This window comes from Dendronephthya gigantea, unplaced genomic scaffold (assembly GCF_004324835.1).
Source record: "Dendronephthya gigantea isolate DGI-Jeju-01 unplaced genomic scaffold, DenGig_1.0 000053F, whole genome shotgun sequence".
Classification (NCBI taxonomy): domain Eukaryota; kingdom Metazoa; phylum Cnidaria; class Anthozoa; order Malacalcyonacea; family Nephtheidae; genus Dendronephthya; species Dendronephthya gigantea.
In genome coordinates this window covers 170,504-196,896 of record NW_021163063.1, presented here as the reverse complement: position 1 = coordinate 196,896, position 26,393 = coordinate 170,504, and the positions used below count along the sequence as shown (strand labels likewise).

Genomic DNA, 26,393 nt, shown 5'->3' with positions numbered 1-26,393 from the left:
GATCCTTTTTACGACTGTCATAAAGAAATTAAAACAGTTGTGGTGGGATTCGAACAATCGATTTACCACTTGGGAGAACATTGATTTCGCCACTAGACTACGAGATCTTGTGCTGAACAGCTATGATTATTTAATTTACTTTATCTTTTTCACGAAGGTCATAATGAAAAACGGTTGTGGTGGGATTCGAACCATCGACTTCCCACTTGGGAGACCATAGTCTTCACCACTACACCATGAGATCTTGTCATAATTCAAAATTCTTTCAATGATTCGAAGACTGGCTTCGAGCCATCTAGTTCACAGTTGATAGGACATTGTCTTTGCAAGTAGACCATCAGCTCCTGAGCTTGCAACCATGTTTTTTTACATAAATATTTTATTCAAGGTCATAAACGACAGCCACCCCCGCCCCCCCCTCCTTAATCCAAATCACCAAGACATTGTTTCAGAGAATAAGGAACTAGGCTAGTATAAAGTAACAATGCTCACATGCAGGCATCTTTATCATATGCAAATGTTTACATTGTAGTTGACTATAACTATATACACAATATACATATATTGTAAAAAACAATTGTTAAAAGTCTACTTCAACGAAATTTTCAATGTTAAAAAAATGTTTGCGATCAGAGTTTCAGTCAAAAAACAAAGTATAAATTTACTTAAAAATAATGCTCTTCCAAAAATATAAAGACTTATATAATATAATATAAAGGAAGGTAGGCACAGACCTAGAAGCTCAATTGCGGGGGTGCATATTCATATATTCAAGTTTAAAAGAGGGTAAAAACAATCGCGCTATCAAAATAAATCAATCGGGCATAAGACAAGTATATGAATATGCACCCCCCCCCCAATGAAGCTTCTAGATCCGTCCCTGAAGGAAGATGAAAAACACTCACACTTGGCGATAAACACAACAACAACAAAACAAGTCAGCTTTCCTCCTCTCATGAATGCTTGGCCATCATATGAACTTCAAGTTCTCTGGGAACATCAAACACAACATCACAAACACAACAAATATACCCAACACCAGTTGGTTCTGCTGAATTAAGTTCTTGACAAAGACCACATTGATATTTTTCATCTTTGCCATGCTCCTTTGCAATATGTTGCACTAATTGCCTGAAATTTTGATGTTGTTGTTTACAATTATTACAAATAAACTCTCCAGTACTTTCATCTTCTACAAAATGTTCCAGAAAATCTTGTGGTTGAACAATCTCCTTGTTGCAACTGTTGCACAACAAGTGCTTGTTTTCGTGTGTGGTTAAAATACCTTTATAAGTTCTCTCTCCGCTGTGGCAGCTGTGGTTTCTTTTTATATGTGATGCAAGGGAACCAAATTGTGCGTATTTCTTGTGACAAACATCACATTCATGTGGTCTCTCTCCAGTATGTTTTTTTTATGTATTTCAAGGTAATTATATTGTCTGAATCTTTGGTTACAAACACCACATTCATATGGTTTCTTTTTTTTCTTGTGAAATGTAAGTGCGATAGCTTGTGTAAATGACATATTACAAACATCACATTTGAAAGGTTTCTCCCCAGTGTGGGTTCTCACGTGGGCTACAAGGCCGCAAGACCTTTTGAACCTCTTTTTACAAACATCACATTCATAAGGTTTCTCTTCATGTTTTCTTCTTTTATGCGATAAAAGCAAACCAGATAGTGTAAAGCTCTTGTTACAAACATCACATTCATAAGGTTTCTCTCCAGTGACGGTGTGTCTTCTTTTATGCGATAAAAGTGAACTAGATCGTGTGAATCTCTTGTTACAAACATCACACTCATATGGTCTCTCGCCATTGTATTTTCTTGCAAAATTTGCGGAATTCCTCGTGAGAGAATCAGACGACATGATTAAATCTTTTCATAAATTTTATATTACATTAATGGCCGAATTTGATCTTCGATCAAAGATCAGATTCTTCGGCTCCCTTCAGACTTGGCCCTTGGGATCAAGATGAGCAAGTTATCAGTATAAGTATATAGCTCAGTGTCAAAAATTCAGAACAAAGAAAAAATTAACCAGATGATGACTCACTTGTCTGCTAAAATGATTGCTCTGACTTACTTTTGGATGGTTTGTAAAATTCATGACTGCAGTTAAATGAAAAATAGACTGCTTGATAGTATTACAGTTAATTACCTATTAATTAACTGTAATATGACCAGGGACCAGTCGACCAGAGACTTTATTACCATTACTGCTGAGCTATAAGTATCTGGATTAAGCAAGGGTGCCATTACCAGAGGCATGGCTAAGGGCAAGGAACTGAAGGAAGGCAGACCAGTACCCTATGTTACCATATGGCACTATCATGGTAATATTAGAATGGTCAAGATGCACATGCAGGCTCTGCATCCAATCAGTAATTTAAATTACTTGACAGACATTTTTTAGTAGACTATAGCCTTTTGGGCAGCTGGTATTCATTATTTATATACTTTTAGGTTTGAGCTTTCTCTGTGTAGTTTGTAAAGTGACATTTGTGAAATTCTGCCCCTGCAGCTACTGCATTAAACTGCTTCTGGTACCTGTGGGAGGCATTGCTCATTTTTAGGCAAGAAAATTGAAATTGATCCCTTTTTCCCTGTTCGTGATTACTGCTGCCATGCAGGGCTCAATCCTGAGCTTGCACTTAACAACATTCCTTGCTTCAAAGAAATTTTATTTATCTACATAAAAAATCAGCTACATAAACAACAAAAAATCAGACCACTCTCTTTCATGAATGCTGGGCAATCATATGATCTTCAAGTTCTCTGGGAACATCAAACACAACATCACAGACACAACAAATGTATCCAACACCAGTTGGTTCTGTTGATTCCAGTTCTTGACAAAGAGCACATTTAAATTTCCAATCCTTGCCATGCTCCTTTGCTATATGTGACACTAATTGCCTGAAATTTTGATGTTGTTGTTTACAAATATTACAAATAAACTTTCCAGTAATTTCATCTTCTACAAAATGTTCCAGCAAATCTTGTGGTTGAAAAATCTCCTTGTTGCAGCTCTTGCACATCAAATGCTTGTTTTTATGTTTCATTAGCCCAATTTCATCTGCATTCTTTTTTGGAGAAATAGATTCAGAACGTTTCTCTTGAGTGTGTGTTTCTCCATGATGGTCTGCAAGGGTGTTAGATTGTGCAAATGTCTTGTTAGAAACATTGCACTCATAAGATCTCTTTTTATGGCGCTGTGTCTTCTTGTGACGCACAAAGGTATTCGGATATGCAAATCCTTTATTACAAACATCACATTCATAAAGATCCCTCCCTGTGTGTTTTCTCATGTGATAAACCACACTGCTAGTATTTTTGAATCTCTTGCTACAAACATCACACTCATAAGGTTTCTCTTCATTATGTGTTCTCTTATGCACTACAAGGTTGCTTTTCTTTGAAAATCTTTTCTTACAAACAGGACATTCATACGGTTTCTCTCCAGTGTGTGTTTTCACATGATATATTAAGCTTGGTAGATTTCCATATCTTTTCTCACAAAGATCACATGCATGAGGTTTCTCTCCAGTGTGTTTTCTCTTATGCACTAGAAGACTCCTGGAATGTGTATATCTTTTGTTACAAATATCACATTCGAATGGCTTTTCTCCATTGTGGGTTCTCAGATGATAAGATAAGCCAGCTTGATCTTTGTATCCTTTGTTACAAAGACAGCATCTATAAGGTTTCTCTCCAGTATGTTTTCTCACATGGTTTTCGAGATTATCTGGTCGTCTAAATCTCTTCTTACAAAAATCACATTCGTATGGCTTGTCTCCAATATTTGCTCTTTTACCAGCAAATATTCTTCCCGCGCGAGTTTGTTTAGACATGTTTAAATTTTGCGCCATAATTTTGATGGAAATTTTTGGAATGTAATAGTGCTTCCACAATAGAATTATAAGGTTCTAGTTCCTGACGATTCCATAGAGCGGGGGAAGGGGTGGGTGGGTGAGGGATAATTTAAACCAATTCCGTCTATTCCGTGTAGTATTACCATATAGTATTGTTGATATCCCCAAAATTAACAATCAGGTTTTTGGTGAAAAATATTTATATGACTCGCTGGTTTCTACTTTTAAGCTGCAGATTGGTCATGTAGTCTTTCACCTGATCAAGGAAATCTACTGAATACTATAGTTGAAAAATTCACCTTGATATCTATTTTTTTACCATGCTTGTTAAAGACTTTTTAATAAAGGTATTGAATCGTAATGTTTCAGACTAATTACATTTACTTGTCACATCAAAACCCCGACCCTTTCCGTGATTAACGCCATTATATAAATATGCACACTGAAAAAATCATTCACACATTGAGGTTTGTAAAAAATAAAGTTTGTTTTAAAAAGTGATTTTCATTTTGCCCATGATGCAGAGAATATATTATAACTCACAACAAGCTTGTCCAATCAATTCTGTCATAACTTTATACCAACGTCCACCTAACTATGGTATTTTTTAGCGAAACCATGCCCCGGACATTTTGTACCCAGAGTCCTTCCCCCGGGGAAATAAAAAGACAGATAAAACAGTAAGATTTCTACTTTTATATGACAAATTTCCAAGTAAATTTGCTTCGAAGGATTGTAAAAATGTCAAAAGCTTTGAAATGAGAGTCAAGCGGTAAAAACTACATGCCTGGGGCCGGTTGTACGAAAGCTGGATAGCGCTAAAAAGCCGCTATCCCCCGAAGTCCGAATAGTGATTTTTTCAATTGCTCTAAAACTGCACGTTGTTCGGTATAACTTTGACTAAACGTTAGTATTGATAAATTGGGATCCTCTTTGACAATTCTTATCCGGCAAAGCTGTGCCTTATTGCTTTTCCAGCATCTTTTAATCGGTTAAAAAAAGAACTATCCGTTGATAGCGCTATCCAGCCTTTTAGGCTTTGTACAACCGGCCGGTTATTTGTACAAAAACTCTTAACTACGTTGTAAGACAAAGTTACCTTTAATAACAAAGTTTAGCCAGGCCGTGGGCGGCTTTATACTTCCATCAACAACGTTTTAAATTCTTCAGTTTAACCACCCAATTGTAACCAATTGTATACTGTATATAGTTAAAACGCATTACCTTAATCACGACAAGTTTGTGGTTGACTTATGTTAAAAGCCAGTTGCATTGTGCAGCGTGCCTGAAAAAAGACGAAAGTTAACATACATTTACGCAGGATATATAGAATTTCGTGATTTGATTCTTATGCAGTATGAAAAAGCATTTAGTTAGCTTCCCAATCATACCTTTCTTTGCTTTATAACAGCAGTAAATGTCAAATATTTTCATAGTAAAATTTGTGATCAAAATCAAACTTCCCCGTTTGAAGGCAACACGAAGCAAATATGAATTCATTATGAGCTTGATGTGTGTACGGGCCAATCAGATTGTTTGATTCAATTCCCAGCGGTAAAAGTTCTGGTTTTTGATTGGCCATTTTTATCAGACGATTATTTATTCATTTCTAGCCACAATGGCGTGAATTGTTAGGAAGCTAAATAACTCCCCTTTCTTGCAATTATAAAAATTAAAACGTTAAACTGATTATTTATTGCATTAGGATTTAGGACATGTTTAAAGTGGTGATTTTGTTTACTCTTGAGGCACTATGTATAAAATAAAAACGTAGTTAGCGTAGGTTTGCAGAATTGCAGTCGTGTGATTTTAAAACATTGTTCCATCAAACATTGTTATAAGACCCCGGTCCGTGCTCTGTACAATAGGGAAGGAAATTTAACCTTGATCATGAAATCCCTGATGTTTACATTTGTTCTACTGATTTTCAATATCAATGAGTTGCTGATAACCCGTGAAATGCCAGGAAAGTAGTCCGCAAAGGCTTTGGGTATCGTAGAGAAGGCGTCTGCAATTTTGAAATTTGAAAGGTTTGCGTCAGTTGCATGAGGGTCAACATTCTGGTCAACCACGTTCTGTCATTCGGAGGAGATTACTTGAGACCATACCGGCAAGATATCCCGTTATGGAAATACCTTGACCTGGACATTATATAGCGTTTGGTTTTCTGTTTTGGCAAGTAATTTTATTATTGGCGATTAATTTCTTGCGATTTTTCTTCACTTTTATCTTTGGAGGAGAGGACAAAGAGCACAAGGACAAAAAAGATTAAAGAATACAAAATTGAAGAATACAGTTTAGGAATTTCTTATTCATGAATTGAATCATGAATAGTGTACAAAAATTAAAGTAGTCAGATTTAGGATTATAACACAATAATTCCAACGCTAAAATGGTTGGAAAACGTTTACTGAACAGGGATTGATGTTGTACACGCTTTAAGGGAGCGGTCATAAAGTAACTGCTAGGGTGGGCCGGAGGGAAAAATATGTTTTCCAAAAAAAATTCGGTGGCCCATCCTGAAAATCTAGAAAAGATCTAAAAGCCCATCATAAGTCATTGGAAAAGTTTCATGACCCATCCTGCTATAAATGTTAATGTACAGCGTGTCTATCACTTTGATCAAACCAACCATGCAGCGTCGGTTTCTCATATAACCTTTATAGAACAAAATAATTCGTTGTATATTGAGTGATTTATTCACTAAAATACGATTTGCATTTGAATCATATTTTATAATAACCTTATTCTAAAACTATTGTACCTTTAATTCCATTACCACCGCACTTCCGTAACATCACAAAAAGCCCTATAATTAGTGAATGAACACAAATATGTGAATATGCAGGCTCAATTGGACGAAATCTCTACTAAAACTGCAGCATTGCTACTACCTATTCGGTAATGCGTATATTCTAAAACTTACATATTCTACTGCTTTCCAAGTTGTTGCAGTTCGACCACTTCTCGTTGTTGTAAAGAGATTGCCAACATCAATAGAGTTTCCAGGCCAGTTCTCATCATTCAGTTCATTGTTTTCATCAGAAGAAGAACTCGATAAATGTGTGTCAGCAATAACAATGTCATCTCCACTATCATCTGAGCTTTCAGACGAATCACTTTATGAATGACTTTGTGATTTATTTTCCATCTCCTCTTCCGTATATTCTTCCAAATCTTTTTGTTGATCATCGTTCAACTGCATATCGCTAGCCCTTGCAATATGTCTTTGTATTAAACGCACCTTATCCTTCTTTTTTAATTTGTTAGCACTTCTGATATTGTAATTTTTAAGATATTTGTCCAACTCACACACCTTAAGTTTTGATAATGAACCACCTTCGAACAATTTTTGCCAATCATAATCAGAAAATGTTTTTTTCTTTTCTATTTCTAATGCTTCCTTTCTTTTGTCAGCTCTTTTTTTTCTTGCGATGTCTAAAACTGCCAAATGGTCGATGTATTTCTTGAGTTTCCCTTTTTCAACAATAAATGTCTTAGAAAAGTTTTCGATCTCTTCCTCTGTTCCTAATCGTTTTTCCATCATTGCGATCTTAGCTTGTTTTCGTGGCTGAAAGTCATCAATGTTTCTGGCTCTGCCATCAATCTGATCAGGTGTTGCATCAATATCCAGGTAATGAAATCCCGAGGCTTCATAATCTGGATACGGTTTTGGTACTTTGTCACAGGGAGGACCAACCCAAGAAGCTATCATGCAGTGCTGACAATTACTGCAATGGCATTTCAAAAACTCCATATACTTCTCTCCCAGATCAATATGTTGCTCAATAAACTTTTTCACCATATCAAAATAATTTCTTCCAGGGCAAGGATTCTCTGCATTGCCTGAAACGGCTAAGTACGATTTCAAACAGCTGTGATTGTTAAAGAAGAGTTCGTTTGTGTCACTTGATGTAAACGCTCTCATGAAGCCTCCAGGAGCAGTTGCCCCGTCTATGCGACAAGTGAGTTCTTCGCACACCTTAAAAGCATTATACTTCATGCGATCACGCTCACTTTCCTCCAACTCTTCCAGTGTCATGGAATCAATTTTCTAATCAGATATTCCCTCATACGGTGTTTTATGCTCCCATAAAATTGACCCACCATCACAAATCGCATCACCAACGTAGCTTTGACAACGTTCCACTTCGTTTTGGCTGCTGTCATCATTAGCAAGGTGGTGCCTGATGTAGTAATCTGGCTGAGTGAGAAGAATGATTTCTGCACAGCGCATTTGAACATCGTGATTGGTTACCCCAACACCAGGTCCAGCATCTATAAACTCGTGTAATCTGGACTTGAATACAGGTAACAGGGAGGCGAGATGTTGAAGACTTTGTTTGCATACATTGGTTACTATTTCTACAGTAGCCCAAATTACAGAGGCTTTGCAGCTTGATTGTATTTGCTTTACCAGATCTTCGTAGTGTTGAATTAAAGCCAAAATATTAGTGATAGGTACCATTTCAAAGTTCTCTGGCATCGCAGTCATAGCTTCTTGAGATAGAGTAAGGTATTGAAGCAGATTAACAGCTCGCTTTTCTTCATACTTTCGATATGGACAGTTTGGATCCTGGGAAATTAGACTTACATCACTTTTGTTGGACATTAGGCAATACAACTTCATTTGATCAGTGAGTCTGATAAGAGTTGATGAGGCTTGGGTAATTTTGCTTTTATCAACAACAAAAAGCTCGGGAACTTCATAACGTAGCCTCATATACTCTGAAGCCCACACCGATCCATTACTTCCAACGAAATGCTAAGGCCTATTAAATACTATGACATCGCTGTCTATCAGTTTCACTTGATCTTTAGAATCAATCTGTTCAACCTCGTATGACATGATACGGTTTACACGAGGGGTTGCATTTACAAGATATTCAGGAAAGTCATATTTAGGCAAGACCCTTTGCTTTGAGGGGTCAGATGGCTGGTATATTCTGACATTTCTGGCACTTTTCATTCCTGTTTGTAAAAAAAGAACAAATTTCCTTAGAGGTTTATTAGATATAGGCAGCTACATCGTATTTGACAAATAGCCCCCTAGGCTAGTCAAGTATAAATATTACCATTATGATTTCTATTTTACATGTGACACAGGTTTATAGTTAGCTTACCAGTACTAGTTCCTGGGCAGATATATGCCTTATCATCTCTTGAAATGAAAAGGTTATGTTTCAAACCCTCACCATCTTTTTCTCTACATCGTTTCATTAAAATTCCTTTTTTGAAAGCTCGTTGGTGGTGAGTAAGGATATTTTCATTGTCCTGGAGCTTGGGTGGTTTTTTAGAACAAAAAAGACCAAGACCAAGGTGCCTTCTTGCTTGAATGGATCTACAGAATTTTGGGCGCGCCCTGTTTAGAACAGTAGTGGTGGACTTTATTGGTCTAAGTCCTCTAGACATCCTGCTTCTATTGGCAAGCCTTAAAAAATCTTTTTTTTTCACTCGGTGATTAAGATACATGACATTGTCATGTCGCCTACCATGTGCTGTAGCTTTACTTTCTATACATTGCATTACATAGTGTTCGTCTACTTCATCCATCATCTGAGGTCTACCTTGAGAGGTCTTTCTCATGCCAATCCTTCTTTCGTTTATTAATCTTTTCTGCTTCCTCTTAACAATCTGCTTGAAGCCTTTACTACTGTTATTGTGGATATGGTGCATAGTATGAGCATGTTGCTCATTTAGATCTTCGATTTGCTCTCTAAGTTCATTTAACTGAGTTTCAGTCCATTTGTGTATCTTCTGGGATAATCTGAATTTATCGTTATTTATCTTTTTGGAAATGTTTTCAGCTTTTCTTTTGAGATCATCCAACACAAGTTGCTCAGCTTGTATTTTGGTTTTTTTCCTCTCTTCTAGGGTATTTAAGACACATTCTGTGTACTGCTTAATACGACTTCCAATACCAAGGCTAGTCAATTCTGTTCGTGTTTGTGTTGCCCCTAACAAAACTTTTAAAACTTTTTTGTCCCACTCCGAATCCACAGAATCGAGCATATCTTGGATTAGATCATGTGAAATAGTTACTCTAGACTCTTTATCATCTTGTGCTACAATTTTTAAAATAAACAATATGAAGAATTTGTGACAGTACTTTGTACGAACATTCAAACTACAGGCTGACTGTTGACAATACAATATTACAGCTTACAAACTTTACAAAAAACATAGACAGGTTAATACTAGACAAATTTGACTGGAAAATGTCTAAAGATGCGTTTACACTACAGACCTAGGCATTGTCCAGGCTACCTTATTTTTATTGGCCTGGATTTTGTGGCCTAGACCAGGTCCATGCTTGGTCCTGGCGAGATAAATACTGTTCACACCTAGGCCCAGACCAGGTCCAGCTAGGCCATTTCTAGGCCTATATTGTAAACGCGGCTTTAAGGAACAAGATTTTTGTCCCCTGATAATTAATAAACACCTATAAAACACCTACCTTTTGCCAATAAATCTTCAATAAAAGCTTCTAAATCGACGTCTTGTGACCTCAAAAGAACATATTGATCGCCTATGACGTAAACGGGTAGTCCATGTTTTGGATGACAAAGTATTTCCCTGAAGAATTTCTTTAAGTGATGATCTTTGAGACTTTCGGCTGTTCGATAAGGGTCGAAAGATAAGAATAAAGCAAGTGCCTCGTCAAATAGCATGAAAGATTGCCGTATATCTCTTTTAATACCAATATTAATAGTACAAAGAAGTTCTTGTAATATTGCCCTCAACCCTCGAAGATTGTTTCTATGAGTAACACTCTCTGCCGTGCATTTGTTTTCGTCTATTGCTTCAATCTTTGCAGTTAATAAATCTTCTACAGCACCCAGCTTAGAATTTTGCAGGGAGCCAACAACATTCGTTGACAAACGGGAGATTTCTCGGATATCAGTACGAATTCTATTGGATTTTCCATCTTTTTGCGCCATCGTGATCATGAATAAATCTACATTTTAATATTTATGCGTTTATAGTACCACTATATGTAGCCTTATACAAAGTAGTTCCCTGCAACAGCTGTACTTTCAGCAACTTTCAGCATGCTCTGTGATGCTGGGCTCAATCGTCACAGGGTTTTCAGAAGTCAGAACAACATGGCGGATGAAATTAGAGCATTTCTTGAGAAGAATAATCTTTCACAATATATCAACAAGTTCATGGAGCTTGGCTATGATGATTTAAAGCAACTCTTGGACATGCCGCCAGAGGAAATTAATGATGTTATGAAAGAAGTTGCGCTGTATGACAAGCCAGGTCATCGAAAACGATTTGTATCTGCTATAGAAATTTTGAGTTGAATAACCAAACACGGAGTACCAGATAAAGATACGGCAAACCAATGTACTACAACAACGTCGAGTGCTTCTCCCAATGTAAGAACGTGTAAGTGCACAAACGACAGTTTGGAAGGGCTTGTGAAGTCACAAGGATTATCACAAGTGGCAGAATTAATTACAAGTCACTGGAGAATGGTACTGAAAAAATCTGTCAAGTTGATTTGTGTGCTGAACCTATTAAAGAACTTAAGCCAAGGTATCATATGACAGCATTGAAAACTTTAATTGCCAAGAATTATTTTGAAGATGATGCTCTAGAACAAGCAAGTGAAATTGTAACTTCATTGGAAAAGCAAAAAGTATTGACAAGCCAAGAGAAAGCTAAAAACAACATTTGTGGGAAAAAACAACGTACACTTGACTATTTTGTTAAAAAACCGTTGGAAATATCACTTCTTCAATGTGACTCTATGTCATCAGAATCTGAGGAAGGGTGATGTATATTTTTAAAAATCATACTGGTAAATATGACAGGCAAAGTATTAATGCCAATAATACTGAACTATTAAAAATATTAAACAGGATCATGTAAATTTTGATATTATGTTTGAATATATTATTTTGTTATTTTAAATGGTAATTCTTCTAATGGGATTGTTGTGTAGTAGTTATAGTATGTATTGAGTGCAAACAGGCTGCATTTTGTTTCATGGCCCATCCATTTTCACAAAAAGTAATTGATGGCCCACCCAAACTAATGAAAATAATTTCATGGCCCATCTTTATTTCCTCCGGCCCACCCTAGCAGTTACTTTATGACCGCTCCCTAAGACTATATGAATTCCCGGCGCGAAAATATGTGCTTGCCGTGTTGTAAACAGCGAGCACGCCGTCCAAAATTCCCAAGATTAAGTTCTTCATTATTAGCCGTTGCGGTGCATGTCTTCGCTGACGTCGTATATCGGCTTAAGGTTCTGATTAATGAGAGTTAGATAAAACGTAAAACATTTCATGAACTCGATCATTCCAGCCGTATCGGTTAAATGTTTCTGTTTGTTGAATTACAAACGTTTGCCAAATATTCCAAATTTGTATTGAGTTAGGCTACATTGCAGTTCAGAAAGATATTTGCATGTAGCCTGTATTCAGTGGAAATTTAATATTCCATTTGCCGACACTGTTTTTAAACAAGCTCGCTGACTGTAAAAAATCGTAAAGTAAACAAGCTGGGATTAAGTAGGCATTCCTGCGAGGCTAAGCAGGGTTATGTTTTGTTTTGTTTATTAAACAACTTTAGCTTTTACTGTACGTTGTCAGATCATTCTTACAAGTCCATTTTTAAGTCGCATAAAGCTTTTCGTGGATGGTAAAACATTCCATGTTAGAGACGGTAGAAAGGTGAGATTTGTCTTGTTCTTTTCATTATGCAAATCCTTCTCAGTGACGCTTTAAAGTTATACTTATAGCTTAAATTTCGTTAATCGATATTAGTTTAATCTGCATGATGTGGCGACAGTGTCTGTATAATATAAGTAACCTAGAAAATTAATATTTCTTATCTCTTTTTCTATAACAAGACTCAGTACAACGTTTATGGTGTGTGCTTGTAGATGTAGGCCTAATTCATGAAATGGTTAAACGAGAATTACCACTGATACAATTATAGCTTTCAGTGTTCTAAAACTGACCTTACTCCCAATCGCTAAATGAGACAGAAGTCACAGTCCAGTACGGCTTGAAGCGATAGAGAGAGACCTCCTTTAATTGCATTTGTAGTAGGTAAAATACGCATATACGCACAAATAAGCTCTCGTTCACTTCTGAATTTTTGCAGAGAAATATGACTTCTTGAGTTATTGACCGTTTTAAGGAATCAGTATAACACAGAGCATTGCTGAATGTAAAGGTAATGTTTGTCGGAAAGTACTCCTACATCATGTCGGATATTGCTCACATGTTTTCAGTCGGGGGAAAAGTCAGTACACCAATTATTACATTTTGTACGAATGCGAAACTTTTGTTGCAGCTAAGTTGCTGGATCATGCAATTTACGCAATTAATTTTAACAATCTAGCTGCCATGACACACGATTATATATATACTTGCAATATAATGGTTTTAGTTGCTCAAATGACTTTACTGAGGAACCTGTTAAAGGTAATATATAAAGATATAAATATGAAAAAAATTTAGTCCGCAACTGGAATATGTAAGATAGAAGTTGCTTTAATCAGTTCAAATTTTGTCTCGTGCTTATATGAATTCTATTATAACAAGGCAGCCATCTTCCATTGCGAAATCCTGGCATTATGATATTAATGTCCTGAATTTTTGGTTATGAGCACACACGATAAACTTTAATATTTATACTTAAGGTCTATTTAGACTACACGATAAGTTGTATGCAATTATCATTCTGACTTCTGAGGAATGCAAAAGAGTGCCTATGCCACAATCTTCATTCAATTTTGTTCAGGTTAGAATTTAAAGTGTCACGCTGGTACGTGTGTTCATACGTTCACATTCGCCAGGGTACGATTTCGAATCGTATACGACAAATGCATAGTGTAAATGGGCCTTTAGGATAGGTTGTAATTAATTATTCCAATGATCGCCGTATACAGTAATGAGAGTTACTGACAGATATTTGATTCTCAGGGCTGCTGTGAATGTGATCGTCACATGACAAGCTGACTTGTAAGTGTTGTAAGTGCATGAAGTCAAACATTGTTACCAAAGTGGTATCCCAGACATTACCTAATTCAGGCTAATTTCATCGATTAAAAGTTAAAACATAAGTTAATTTTACCGATAAAAACTCAAACGCTTTGATAACAACTAGCGATACAACCGACTGCTGTATAGTACGGTGGCTCACAGGGGCCACCCATATAAATAAGTAAATACCAATCCACAAAAATTCAAAACACAATTTAAATATTTCGAAAGGCACTTTACATGTTTTCAAACGCACTTTAAATATGTGCCAACACACTTTAAAAATTTTTAAACGCACTTTAAGTTTTCCAACACACTTTAAATTTTCCAACACACTTTAAATTTTCTAACACACTTTAAGTTTTCTAACACACTTTAAGTTTTCCAACACATTTTAAGTTTCTCAAACGCACTTTAAATATGTTCAAACACACTTTAAGTTTTCCAACACACTTTAAATTTTTGAACGCACTTTAATTACATGCGGGCTCATCGCATAATTACGCGCATGCGCAAGTCAAGGTTACTTTATTTTCTTTTTTATCCTGTCGTGCGCGGTGCGTTTTTTCACTCAATTTAATTGAACTTAAAAGCTCGCAGGAAAGAAGGGAGTCGAAGATATAAGCAGTACATGATTGAGACATATGAGTTGTGCAGGGTGCGGGAATGCTGCAGCTGATGCAGAAACGTACTGTGAGAATTGTGTATCGGAGAAAGAGACTACGGATCTTATTGTTAATTATTTTAACCGTGGATACCCATATGGAGCAACTGTTGTTCTTCTAACTAGTGCTGGTGTATCGACGTCTTTAAGAACACTAAAACGTCGTTTAAAGTCGTTAGGTTTAAAGCGAAAGGGGCAGGTCATTGATGAGCAACATTTACGAACAGTAATTCAAGAAGAAGTTGAAGGAGCAGGAAGGCTGTCTGGATATAGAAGTATTTGGCATGCTTTGAGGCTTCGCCACCATATTAACGTTAGTCGTCACGTCGTAGCGAAAATAATGAAAGAAATTGATCCAGAGGGTGTCCAAATGCGAAAGGCGAGACGATTACATCGTCGATTATCAGTTATGTTGATCTTCTCTTCCATTTCATTCAATTTTTTTTTGAAACCTCTATTAAACAGCTATCACCACTACAATAGTTGGGAAGGAAATACAGCACATCAGGAATTCCAGACACTGTTTCATTCTGGGGCTTGCGTATATAATGGGTATTCCAGTGGTCTTTCACTTTAGTTAAATCATCCTGAAGTATCTTGTTGAACAATACCATAATGCTTCCATGTGATATGTGTTGCTAATTTCCAATATTCCTTGCTCTATCATGTCTTGGAAGAAGCCCATTCATCATTACCATCTGACCTTAGATAGCACTGCATAGCACACATAAGAACGTTTTCAGTTCCACAGTCTGTACGGAATGCGCATAGAACAACCCCCAATCTCTTTCATTATTTTCGCTACGACGTGACGACTAACGTTAATATGGTGGCGAAGCCTCAAAGCATGCCAAATACTTCTATATCCAGACAGCCTTCGTGCTCCTTCAACTTCTTCTTGAATTACTGTTCGTAAATGTTGCTCATCAATGACCTGCCCCTTTCGCTTTAAACCTAACGACTTTAAACGACGTTTTAGTGTTCTTAAAGACGTCGATACACCAGCACTAGTTAGAAGAACAACAGTTGCTCCATATGGGTATCCACGGTTAAAATAATTAACAATAAGATCCGTAGTCTCTTTCTCCGATACACAATTCTCACAGTACGTTTCTGCATCAGCTGCAGCATTCTCGCACCCTGCACAACTCATATTTATCAATCATGTACTGCTTATATCTTCGACTCCCTGCTTTCCTGCGAGCTTTTAAATTGAGTGAAAAAACGCACCGCGCACGACAGGATAAAAAAGAAAATAAAGTAACCTTGACTTGCGCATGCGCGTAATTATGCGATGAGCCCGCATGTAATTAAAGTGCGTTCAAAAATTTAAAGTGTGTTGGAAAACTTAAAGTGTGTTTGAACATATTTAAAGTGCGTTTGAGAAACTTAAAGTGTGTTGGAAAACTTAAAGTGTGTTAGAAAACTTAAAGTGTGTTAGAAAATTTAAAGTGTGTTGGAAAATTTAAAGTGTGTTGGAAAACTTAAAGTGCGTTTAAAAATTTTTAAAGTGTGTTGGCACATATTTAAAGTGCGTTTGAAAACATGTAAAGTGCCTTTCGAAATATTTAAATTGTGTTTTGAATTTTTGTGGATTGGTATTTACGTATTTATATGGGTGGCCCCTGTGAGCCACCGTAGTATAGCCATGGTTTTATTTCATTTTATAATTCAAACCCAATTTTTGGTTTATATAGTCTTAAGATTTATGCACGCATCGTGTGATTCGTGTCAGAAGGTTAACACTGACAGACGTAATTTAAAACCAACACGCTGCCTTTATACATACATTGTGCTTACATATATTTGTCAGCTATGTGCCTATGTCTGCGTCTAAAAACCTGTCACTGTCGGACAATTATTCAATTCCAACTTGGCTCTCTTACTGAGGCTACTGATCATGATGAGTTTACAAGATGTCTTTGATTGTCGGAGTATGTTTTATCCTGTATAAGCCAATGAGTAAAGGGTGTTTGGTCACAATCACATACCTCAGCTTCCTGTAAACACATTTGGAAAGATGTCTGTTGTGAAATACGAAGATGTTGGATGCAGTTAAAGACTATTTAACACCAAAGACGTTCAGTATCCCAGCATACGTATGTTTGATTGCTCAACTTCTCTGTGGCCTAGTTGTTACAAGCATTGTTGTTGCTTTGAGAGTCGGAGAGTTTGCGAAATTTAACTGCGCTGTCGACCCTGAAAGTGCGGCCTCGTACAAGACCACCGTCGAGAAAACATGTTATTCAAGATATGAAGAGAAGTATAACTCTCCACTGCCATTTTATACCTTTGTCATCCTGAGTATTTGGTTTCCTATTTTTGTCGGTGTTATCTATTCGCTCTCAGTTCGTAAACGAGTTGAAGAATTCTGCGGCTCAAACGATGATCATGAACTACAAACTGACGCCGAAGCAGGAAACCGAGTACACGATAGGAGATCATTTTATGTGTTTTCTTTCTATTTTTACCACCTTGTCATCCGTTTGTTATTCGGGCTAGTGTTTACCATCCTGCAGTATGCTGTGTTTTTCAGCAGTGGTTTCGATTTTGAATTCAGTTGTGATCAATCAGAATCAGATGTGAGTCATGTGACATTGAAGATAGCAAAGAATGCAAGTGTCAGTCAGTTGAATAATACAACAATTGCATGTGAGAATTCGACTGCGTCGGAAAAGAAGTTATGGGCAGGGGTTGTGTGCGCACTGAATGCGATTTTTTCTTTGATAATATTCGTAGAAGTTATCCATCTTTACCTACGATTTCCCAGAAGCCTCAGAGTTGATCGCGTTCATGACTCTGAATTTATCAATCTTTATTTTTTTCGGAAGCGATACACAGGTGTAGGTTTTAAACTATCATTCTTAGAATGCATAGATTCATACAAAAAACAAGTTTTAGAACAGCCTCGAACACCTGACATAATCTATGGACCAAAGACTGGTTTAGATGATTTGTTTATTGACGTTGTTATTCACACTGGACGAACTTCTCACAAACAGCTTTGGTCTTCAACAGAATTGGAAAGACATGAAATTTTTGACGTTTATATGAAAGTTCCTGAACGGTCGATACGTCTGGAAAATGTAAAAGATTTATTTTATCCCAACCAGGATACAAAAAGAAATCGTCCTTGTAAAATTCTAGCGGTTGGCCGGCCTGGAATAGGAAAGACTGTTTTGACGGAAAAAATTATGCGCGATTGGGCGAATAAAATGGATAAATTTTATTCGGATAAGATTGCTTTCTATTTTAAATTTAGATGGTTTAATCTTACCGAATGGGAAGATAATGACCTTAAGACGTTCCTTAGTTTTGGAACCGGATTGCGTGATGAAAAATCTGAAGAAATTTTTAATTATGTAACTAAAGAACCGGAAAAAGCTCTTCTTATTTTCGATGGTTTGGATGAATTTAATGGCGACATCAAGAACTGCTTAGATCACCTACCACGTCAAAACGATCCTAATATTTGTATGCCTGGTATTTCACTTTTCATCAAATTGATTTGTGGCCACTTTCTGCCGGGAGCAACGATTCTTGTTACAACTAGACCAACTGCACATGAATTTTACGCGAGGTTTCAATTTGATAGAAATGCGGAAATCATCGGTTTCACCTCCGAAAAAATCGAACAGTATGTGAGCAAATTTTGTGAAAATCATGATGGAAGTGACCTAAAACCAAAGATATGGAATCACATAAAATCCTCGTCGGACTTGTCAAATCTATGTTACATCCCAGTAAACTCCTTCATATAGTTTCCACCGTACTGTTTCGTCATCTTAGTGACCCCTGTACCGAGACCGCTGTTCTTCCAACGACACCGACTGAACTTTACCAGGCAGCCATAAAGCATTTCGATAAGCATCACTACAGAAAGATAGACAAACAGTCCTATGAAGAAGCAATCAAGAATCTCCAATTCAGAGCATACAAAGGTATTGTACATGGGCAATTGGTCTTCGATGAAGAACTATTTGATGAAGAAATGAGAAGATCTGGTTTGTTAAACAATTTGTCCAACCCTATTTTCCCAATTCAAGCACAGTTTTGCTTCATTCATTTGACTATACAAGAATTTCTTGCCGCGAAAAACGTGACTGAAACGCAATCCCCCGAAGAAATTAAGAATTTTATTTCTAGCAATGTTAAGCATGCATGTAAATGGCATTTGGTGCTACAATTTATTGCTGGAATTTTGGGCCAGAGAATGAAGATGTCTACAGAAGAGTACCAGCGCTACAAAGATTGTGTTTTGGCGTTCACAGAAAGCTTCAGAATTGGCGATAATAATAAACTTGAGCTTTGTGCTGATAATAACTCAGTGTTTGTGATGAAATGTTTGAGGGAAGCGGGCAATATAGATATTGTTAAAGAGGCTTGCGAAAAAGCTGCTATGAATGATGTTTTAAGGCTATCCTACAACCATGGTCCACGGATCCTTTCATCAAGTGAGTGGGCCGCGGTGTTTTTTGTTTGTAAACAAATGAAGGAATTGACGGATATATACTTAAAGTTACCCGATTGGAGTGATGAAAGTTACATGGAATTTTGTAAATTGCTACAACAAAGATGTATAAAAAAATTGTCGTTGAAGGCACCTGGTCTTGATGTCACATTATCCAAATTAAGAGATCCTCCCTTGGCAAAACCTTTTTTTGAGGCACTAATGAAATCAATGTGTACATTGGACCACCAGCATAGTGAGCTTATTAAATTAGAGCTTCGTCGACTTTCTACAGATGAAAGTTTATCAACGATATTAGATTTTTTTAAGCGCGGACATGCAAGTTACCTTGAAATATTAGCCCTGGAGAACGATGGCCTAACTTCAACTGGAATAGCCGAGATCATCAAAGTCCTTGACGAGAAACTTTGTCCGGAACTTAAAATTCTCAATCTCTCTTTGAATAACATTCTTGATGAGAGTGTAAGAATGTTGTGTAAAGCTCTTATTAAATGTCGCCAACTGAAGCTTACTTAGCTGTTCCTTGTAAAGTGTTTACTAACTGATGCATGCATACCTTCACTATGTGAACTATTTAAAGATGAAAACTGCAAGCTGACTGTATTGGATTTAAGAGATAATCGTGGTATAAGCGACGAAGGTGTTCGTATGTTGTGCGAAGATGCTTTAACAACTGAGCATTGCAAGCTGGTTGAGTTGAACCTTGATAACTGTTCAGTAACAGATCGTTGTATCCCCTGGCTGCGCAAGGCACTGATAGATGAACGCTGTGCACTTGTTCACTTATATATACGCGTAGGGGGATTAACGGCAAAAGGCAAGAACACCCTTCGTGAAATAGAAACCTATAAAGATTGTAAAGCTAGGGCGTTGAAAGTCGACTGCGACTGAACTCTGGTGTTTACATTGCATAATATTTTGGCTTGGCTGCAGGGACGCGGTGGTGTCATATTTAGCATTATCTTAAACTGGTATATGTTGTGTAAATTTGATCTAAATTCTAAAATCCCGGATTTTACAGCGAAAGTTATTATGAATGTGATTACCAGGCCTATAATGTAGTGAGCTCAAGTGCTCAACGGAAAAACTCACTCACCTGTACTCAAACTCATTGAGTAGTTTTCATTCTCTTAATTTGTAGCGTTTCTCCTGCGGTATTTCCACTCGAAATACCCTTACCTTAAATCTCTCTACTTGTTATATAGGTCCTGTGTATTTTAAATGTGATTGGTTCATTCGTAGTCTCATGACTTTAAATAAATGCAATGTTTCCCGCCAGGGAAACAAGTGAAAAATTGTTGCCTGCTTCTTGTCATAACAAAGTTAAGTCACTAAAGCGGTTCTTTTTTAAATGAAATTGTTGTGTAACATGCATGTTTTTGTTCCTATATAACAAAACACTTAATGTACATGCACTACCTGGGGAAATAGTGAGTTTTGTTTTCCCTCGAGTCTCAATGTTTCCCTCGACGTTCAGACTCTTTGGAAAACAAAACTCACTATTTCCCTCGGGAGCATACATTAAGTTGATATTATTATTACATCAGGATTTTCACATGGAACAGAAATAGCACAATTTATGTCAAACTTAATGAGTGTGACTGCATGTGAGTGAGCATGCAGTTGTAAGTACACATTACAATTATAACTTTATTTACAGAAACTGGCGATAAAGTTCTTCTAGTGTAAATCATGTCAGCGGTCAGCTTCAAGTTAGAGGGCCGCACCACGGCTAAATCAAGGGATAGCTACACCCTGACCCCTGACAGCATCGTCACGAGACCGAGAACTTTCTCCCAGTTCACACAGGGACGACGTCAGCGTAAGGTATCGCAGATAAATAGGAAAGTGAGTCAAAGCGCAATGGCAAGAAAACGAAGAGAATCCCGATATACAATGCGCTCATCTTCAAGTAACGTATCACATGATCCGTATTTGGATGCGGTCAAGGAGCTGGTAACGAATGCAGAACCACAAGGGTATTTTGATAAGGTATACACAGGTACACAATCGCTAACAAATGGTCGAGATTCTCTGCCATAGCTTATCAAAAACCACTGATCTTGTAATGATAATATTCACCATCACTTAATGCCAATTGTGTCTTCGCTTTTGTGATCAACAACTGTTTTTTATTGCTTTTATAGAATATTCCCAAAATTGAGCTGTTTCGTCGTGCCAGTAGACTGATTCAACTTTTCGCATCACTTTGTCTCTATAGTCATCAAAAGTAAGAATACCGCTGTGTTGTGATGTTGTTTGTGGACGAAACCAGTGGCGTCCCAAGCTTGATAAGTGGGGTGGACTTATTCATATATTCGTGTTTTGCATTATTATATATTCATTTCTTTTCAAATTGATTGTTTTAACGGTCTGCGAACATGAATATATGAATATGCCCACCCCACTTATCGATGCTGGCGACGCCACTGGACGAAACATATTTTTGATTGACAAGTGTGGCCAGTGAATCTGACATTCATTGCCTGCTTTTTGTTTTTAGCGAGAAAGCCAAGGCAGAAATGACGAAACACACGGTTTTCACAGAATATCTGAAAGGAGAAGACCAAGAGAAGGAGACGCTTAACAGTGATCTCTATTTTGACCTTTCTTATTTCAAAGCAAATCGCAAGGTAAAGATAATGCATGGATTTGCTTTCGGCCTGTCTGAATTATTGAAGTATTACAGCATTATGAAAGTAAACTATAAAAGCCCTCTATTCAAGTGTAGGTAAATTCTCGGAGCCTCTTCTCTCTGCATCAGATTAATCCTGAAAAATAGCTCAGCATTCATGACCATCTTGTACTGTTCTTCTTTGCCTAGATGTACGTCTCTGCTGAAACGAAACACGTATTGTCTTCGCCATCAAATGCTCGGACTGAGCAACAGATAGCTAAGGTATGGTAGCATTATAACGAGGTTACTGATATGTATTGACTTGATATTTGACCTTTTTCGTCTATTTGTAGGTTAAATACTGGCTTAGTTATATCCAGTCGTTTTCAGAATATCCACGGCGTATGCAACAGAAGTTAATCCAAGTTGGTTGGTACGAATGGTATGTTTACAACAGATTGAGAATGTTTTTGAATACAGGCTATCCATAGTGATTTTCAAGCCGTTTAGAAATAGGTTGGGTTGTGGTAGGGGAGGCACGGGATGGGGAATTTACCGCCTTTCCATGACCATCCAAGAATTAAGGTGGTCCAGAATGATGATGGGTGACTATGAGACCAATAATAACTAATTGGTTTTTTCATTTTCAAAAGATCAATTTTCCAATATTTTCAAACAAATTTTTACAATAATTTCAAAAGATCGGGAGACTTTCAGCTTATCAAGTGCATTATTTTTAGCCACGCAGCCAAAAGAGTGTTGATAAGACAAGGTCATCGACCGCAGGCCTTCTACTTTCTTCTCTCGGGCTCAGGTAAGAACAATGATCTCTTATTGAAGGTTACACACTAAACATGCAGGATACCCAGGAATTATTTATAACAATTGTTCATCATTCCAGCTGTGGTGACCGTGATGGACAAAAAGACCCAAATTAGTAGAACAGTGCATTTCTTGAAACGTGGAGATAGCTTTGGGGTGAGTGAGAGAGCTATGAGGTGTTGTACGAATCGTCACGGCATGATGTCAAGGCTCAAGATCTTTTCATCAATTCGACCATTCCGGATCTTCTCACGTCTTAAATCACTATTTATAAACCCCTTGCAATCCTTTCTGAATGTGCTCTCATACAAGATCAATTTTCTTATCCTGTCCCATGTGATTGAGTGTATTCAATTTAGGAACTGGCCATTCTTCACGATACTGTACGACAGTCAACAATCATCACACGAGAGTTCAGCGAACTTCTGGTCATTTCAAAAGAGGTATAAATAATGTTTGATACTTTTCATTGTGAAATTCACTCCAATGCTCATTCGGACAATGTCCCAATATCCTGTTTGAACCAAACTAGTGTAGTGGACGTACAATCCTAAATCCTTCGTTTTCTACCGTTGTCGATACGAAGTCGAGAGCCACGAACCCACGAACATTCCAAGAAGCCGTAAATTGACTAATATCGCTTTAAATGCATTATGCATGTTCTTTCTTGATTTAAGGATTTCATTGAAATATTCATGGCATCGCGAGGAGTGAAAACGATCACAGATCCAGACCATGTTGAATTCATCAGGTATGATTCAAGCAAAGTCAAAGTTTTATGTTTACATAGGGACGTTCGTCTTCTCCCATCCTTGTCATCGATTTATGGTATTTCTTTAGTCAATTACTATAGATCCAGTGTATCGTCAATCAGAACACAAGGAGTACTTGTAATGTTAGACCTTCCTATTCAGTCCAGAATTTTGACACAAAAATTACTTGAACATTTTGTCCCTACCACAGGAATATCAACTTCTTGAAAGAATGGCCAATTGAACTTCTCTCGGTGAATCCTAAGCGATGTCTGTTTCATTTCTTCAGGTAAGTAAAGTCATCGTGTCAAGGCAAATGAATCTCGTGCGATTTTCGCAATTATGTAAACGGAATGACTCTGCTTTTTATCTTTTAGGCGAGGTGCAGTTCTCGTCAAAGACAGCAACCGTTCTGACTGGATTTACGTCGTCAAATCAGTATGTTAAATATTTGAATCTTCGCCCAGCAACGGCTGTTGTCTTTTTAATTTCACCTAGACTTGCTACATACATAAGTATACATTATATTTAACGTATTTGTACTATTAATGAAATTTGTTCCCAACGAAACTATGATTGGTCTTGTTTCAGGGAAGCTGCCGGGTTTTGAAGAAGTTGAAGAAAGTTCAATCACGGTTGACTGAACACCAAGAAAGGGTGGTCGGATTTGAACGAGGTGGGCTAAGTGGAAATTTGCTTTTCGTTGAAGAATTAGAGCTGCTGTCCAGAAACTTTACTATAAACATGCAGTTCAGTCATTGCATTTTATACTCTTTCAAGCGCCGTTAATATGCATTGAAATGGTTATCTACTGTATATTCAATTTCTGTTTATTGTTTACAGTCATTTTTTATCTATATTTACCGCATTACTTTTATAGTCTCTAGCCGAATAGCGGAATCCTCGGATCAATTTACCAAGTTACGGCTCACAATCTCAGCTTTGAGTGCTTTCAAACCGAAAACGGGCACCTCAACACCCAACCCTAGCAACCACCCTGGTAATAACCATGGCAACAGCGCTCTCGATGGTCACATGACGCAAGATGACGTCATTAAGGAGGTGGCCAAAGCGCAAGTGGTTTCTCCTGGTGGAGGAAAAATACCGGATAGATGGAAAAAGGAAAGTAAAGAAAGCCTCAATGAAAGCATGCTCGGAAGACGGCAATCTGCTCCGGCCACAAGTAAACTGACAAAGGTGAGAGTTGGCCGAACCTCGAACCCAGAGTTCAATTTTTGAAGGAAAAGCTTGTGAAGAAGTTGGATATGACTTTTGCACTCTAGTTAAATGAATAATTGTTTTTCTATGACATGTGTTATATTATAAAAGAAGCCTATTTATTTTTTCCTTCCCCAACATGCAACCAAGGAATCAATTGGTCTACCTTCAGTCGGCAATGGTAAGAAAACTCTTCAATCCAGCAGTTCCTGGTCCAAACTTCGGTCAGCTTTAGGAAGTAAAAACAATGCTCCTGCAAAAAGACGAATTTCAAAAGCCAGCAAAGACACCTTAAGCCAAGGTTGGTCGATCAGTTGGCCAGCATACACAAACGTGGATATATTTTGGTTCTCACCTTTCAAGCATAGGAATTCTAAATAAAACACAATTATATATTTAGACCCAGAAGATACGCTTCCTTCCAATAAACTTTCATTTCTTGATGAAGAAGACGTGAAGGTACTTCATATAATCAATTGAATAACTGGAAAGTCTGACATAAATAGGCCGGATAATAGACTATATATAATAGTTACAACCCATCTTCCTATTCGCGCTCAGAGTTCCGAGTTTGAAGTTTTAACAACCCTTAATCTTATGCACGATTTATATCCAGAAAGATGAGAAGCCGATGACTGCGGATGATCAATACAAACCTGTGTTTGTCGAGGTCGCGAGTTTGACAAAGGGCGATACATTCGTGAGTGACTTTTTATATATTATCAAGGGCAGGGCGCTTATGCCTGCGATTGCATCATTCGATACCCAAAGCTAGTCTTTAACAATTGTCTTTTTATGTAGGGAGTCAATTTTATGTTTTTTGACAAGCAGCCGAGTCTCAGCTTGGTAAGTTCCCGGGGTATCATTTTGACATGCATGCATGGCGGCCAATCTTTTGCATTGTGTGCAAACAATTAGATCTAGTTCCCAGGACTGTTCTAGCGCGAGAGCTCTGCGATGGACTGATTTTCTCATTGTCTGTAGTCACTAATGCACAAAGTTATTTTCCTGTCGGGGAATGTGCCTGTCGAGAAATATATGTAAACCAGGCCATGGAATAATGAAAGAGCTAGAGGGATTACTTTGTAGTGCAAAGCTGGATGCAAAGTGCCTTCGTTATTTTGTGAAAAAATATGCGGTAAACTGGCTATAAGGCAAAGAAGTATAGTGTGTTTATTGGCGAAAAATATGTCATCAAGATATCAGCTGGCTTGGAAAATGACGGGCAACATGCATAAAGTGACGTACGCTAGAACATTAACATGAAAGGTTCCGATTTAAATTAAGGCATCTGCTAGCTCGCAGTAGTGTGCTGGCTCTAGTAAGTACATCTGCGAATGGCACTATTCCTGTGTTTTTCTTAGGTAAGCAATGGAGTCGAGTGCATTGTCATCTCAAAGAAGTTCTTTCTCAGTCACTGTACCGAGGCAATGAAACGAAGATTGTTACTCCAGGTACTGATCTATTATAAACTGTTCCGATGAGCCTGAGATGAACATTAATTAACATGCAGACAACTAGAGTATTTTAGTTGGGTGAAGCACGTTCAGACGTTCACTCCTATTTTCTATCACCCTAAGAAATTTTCCTGTGTTTTTACATGTGTAGTAATGCTTTGTTCTCCCTTTGCACAGGAACAGCCTTATCCAGACGATGAAACTCTTCAAAGGGGACTTCAAGATAAGATTAACTGGGAAAGCTTTAAAACTAAAACACTGAATAGTACAATGCATAATCTGACTCAGTCGATACGCCGCCTGAGCTTAGACACTTGAATCCTTAACAAGCATCATGCATTGCATGCAAAATTGCAAACTTTGCAACCAAGTCACTGGTCTGTGGCAAAACTGTACAATCCTTACTTAAGCAGATGCCATATTCAATATGTGAATCACACTTCTTTATGGGGAATTTTGGTGTGTGCATGTGGAGAGGGAAGGGGGGGGGGGCATGTTTTAGTAACAAAT

The 26,393-nt window shown here is 37.5% G+C and overlaps 4 protein-coding genes across 7 annotated transcripts; 3 read left to right on the top strand and 1 right to left on the bottom strand.

Annotated features, from left to right (window-relative positions):
* Positions 1-2,458: 2,458 nt before the first annotated feature.
* LOC114529188 (zinc finger protein 239-like) lies at positions 2,459-3,861 on the bottom strand. The gene has a single exon (XM_028550957.1). The coding sequence runs from the start codon at positions 3,852-3,854 to the stop codon at positions 2,742-2,744; it is 1,113 nt and encodes a 370-aa protein (XP_028406758.1). The 5' UTR covers positions 3,855-3,861; the 3' UTR covers positions 2,459-2,741.
* An 8,586-nt stretch (positions 3,862-12,447) lies between these two features.
* On the top strand, positions 12,448-26,333 carry LOC114529077. Of its 4 annotated transcripts, none has more exons than XM_028550803.1 (20): positions 12,448-12,562; positions 20,678-21,009; positions 21,165-21,247; positions 21,521-21,650; positions 21,842-21,916; positions 21,988-22,076; positions 22,375-22,448; positions 22,536-22,612; positions 22,816-22,899; positions 23,134-23,207; positions 23,420-23,497; positions 23,586-23,646; positions 23,800-23,884; positions 24,089-24,405; positions 24,577-24,727; positions 24,827-24,885; positions 25,043-25,126; positions 25,228-25,272; positions 25,791-25,880; positions 26,061-26,333. In XM_028550803.1, exons 2-20 carry the CDS (start codon positions 20,710-20,712, stop codon positions 26,199-26,201), a joined length of 2,097 nt encoding a protein of 698 aa, XP_028406604.1. In that variant the 5' UTR covers positions 12,448-12,562; positions 20,678-20,709; the 3' UTR covers positions 26,202-26,333. The 4 variants fall into 4 exon arrangements, with proteins under 4 accessions (XP_028406604.1, XP_028406603.1, XP_028406606.1 ...); XM_028550802.1 differs by lacking the exon at positions 12,448-12,562 and adding an exon at positions 19,907-19,988; XM_028550805.1 differs by lacking the exon at positions 12,448-12,562 and having other exon boundaries at positions 20,485-20,996; positions 21,239-21,247.
* Positions 16,296-18,331, top strand: LOC114529078. The gene has a single exon (XM_028550806.1). The coding sequence runs from the start codon at positions 16,589-16,591 to the stop codon at positions 18,305-18,307; it is 1,719 nt and encodes a 572-aa protein (XP_028406607.1). The 5' UTR covers positions 16,296-16,588; the 3' UTR covers positions 18,308-18,331.
* LOC114529079 lies at positions 18,303-19,713 on the top strand. The gene has a single exon (XM_028550807.1). It carries the CDS (start codon positions 18,538-18,540, stop codon positions 19,531-19,533), a length of 996 nt encoding a protein of 331 aa, XP_028406608.1. The 5' UTR covers positions 18,303-18,537; the 3' UTR covers positions 19,534-19,713.
* Positions 26,334-26,393: the final 60 nt, after the last annotated feature.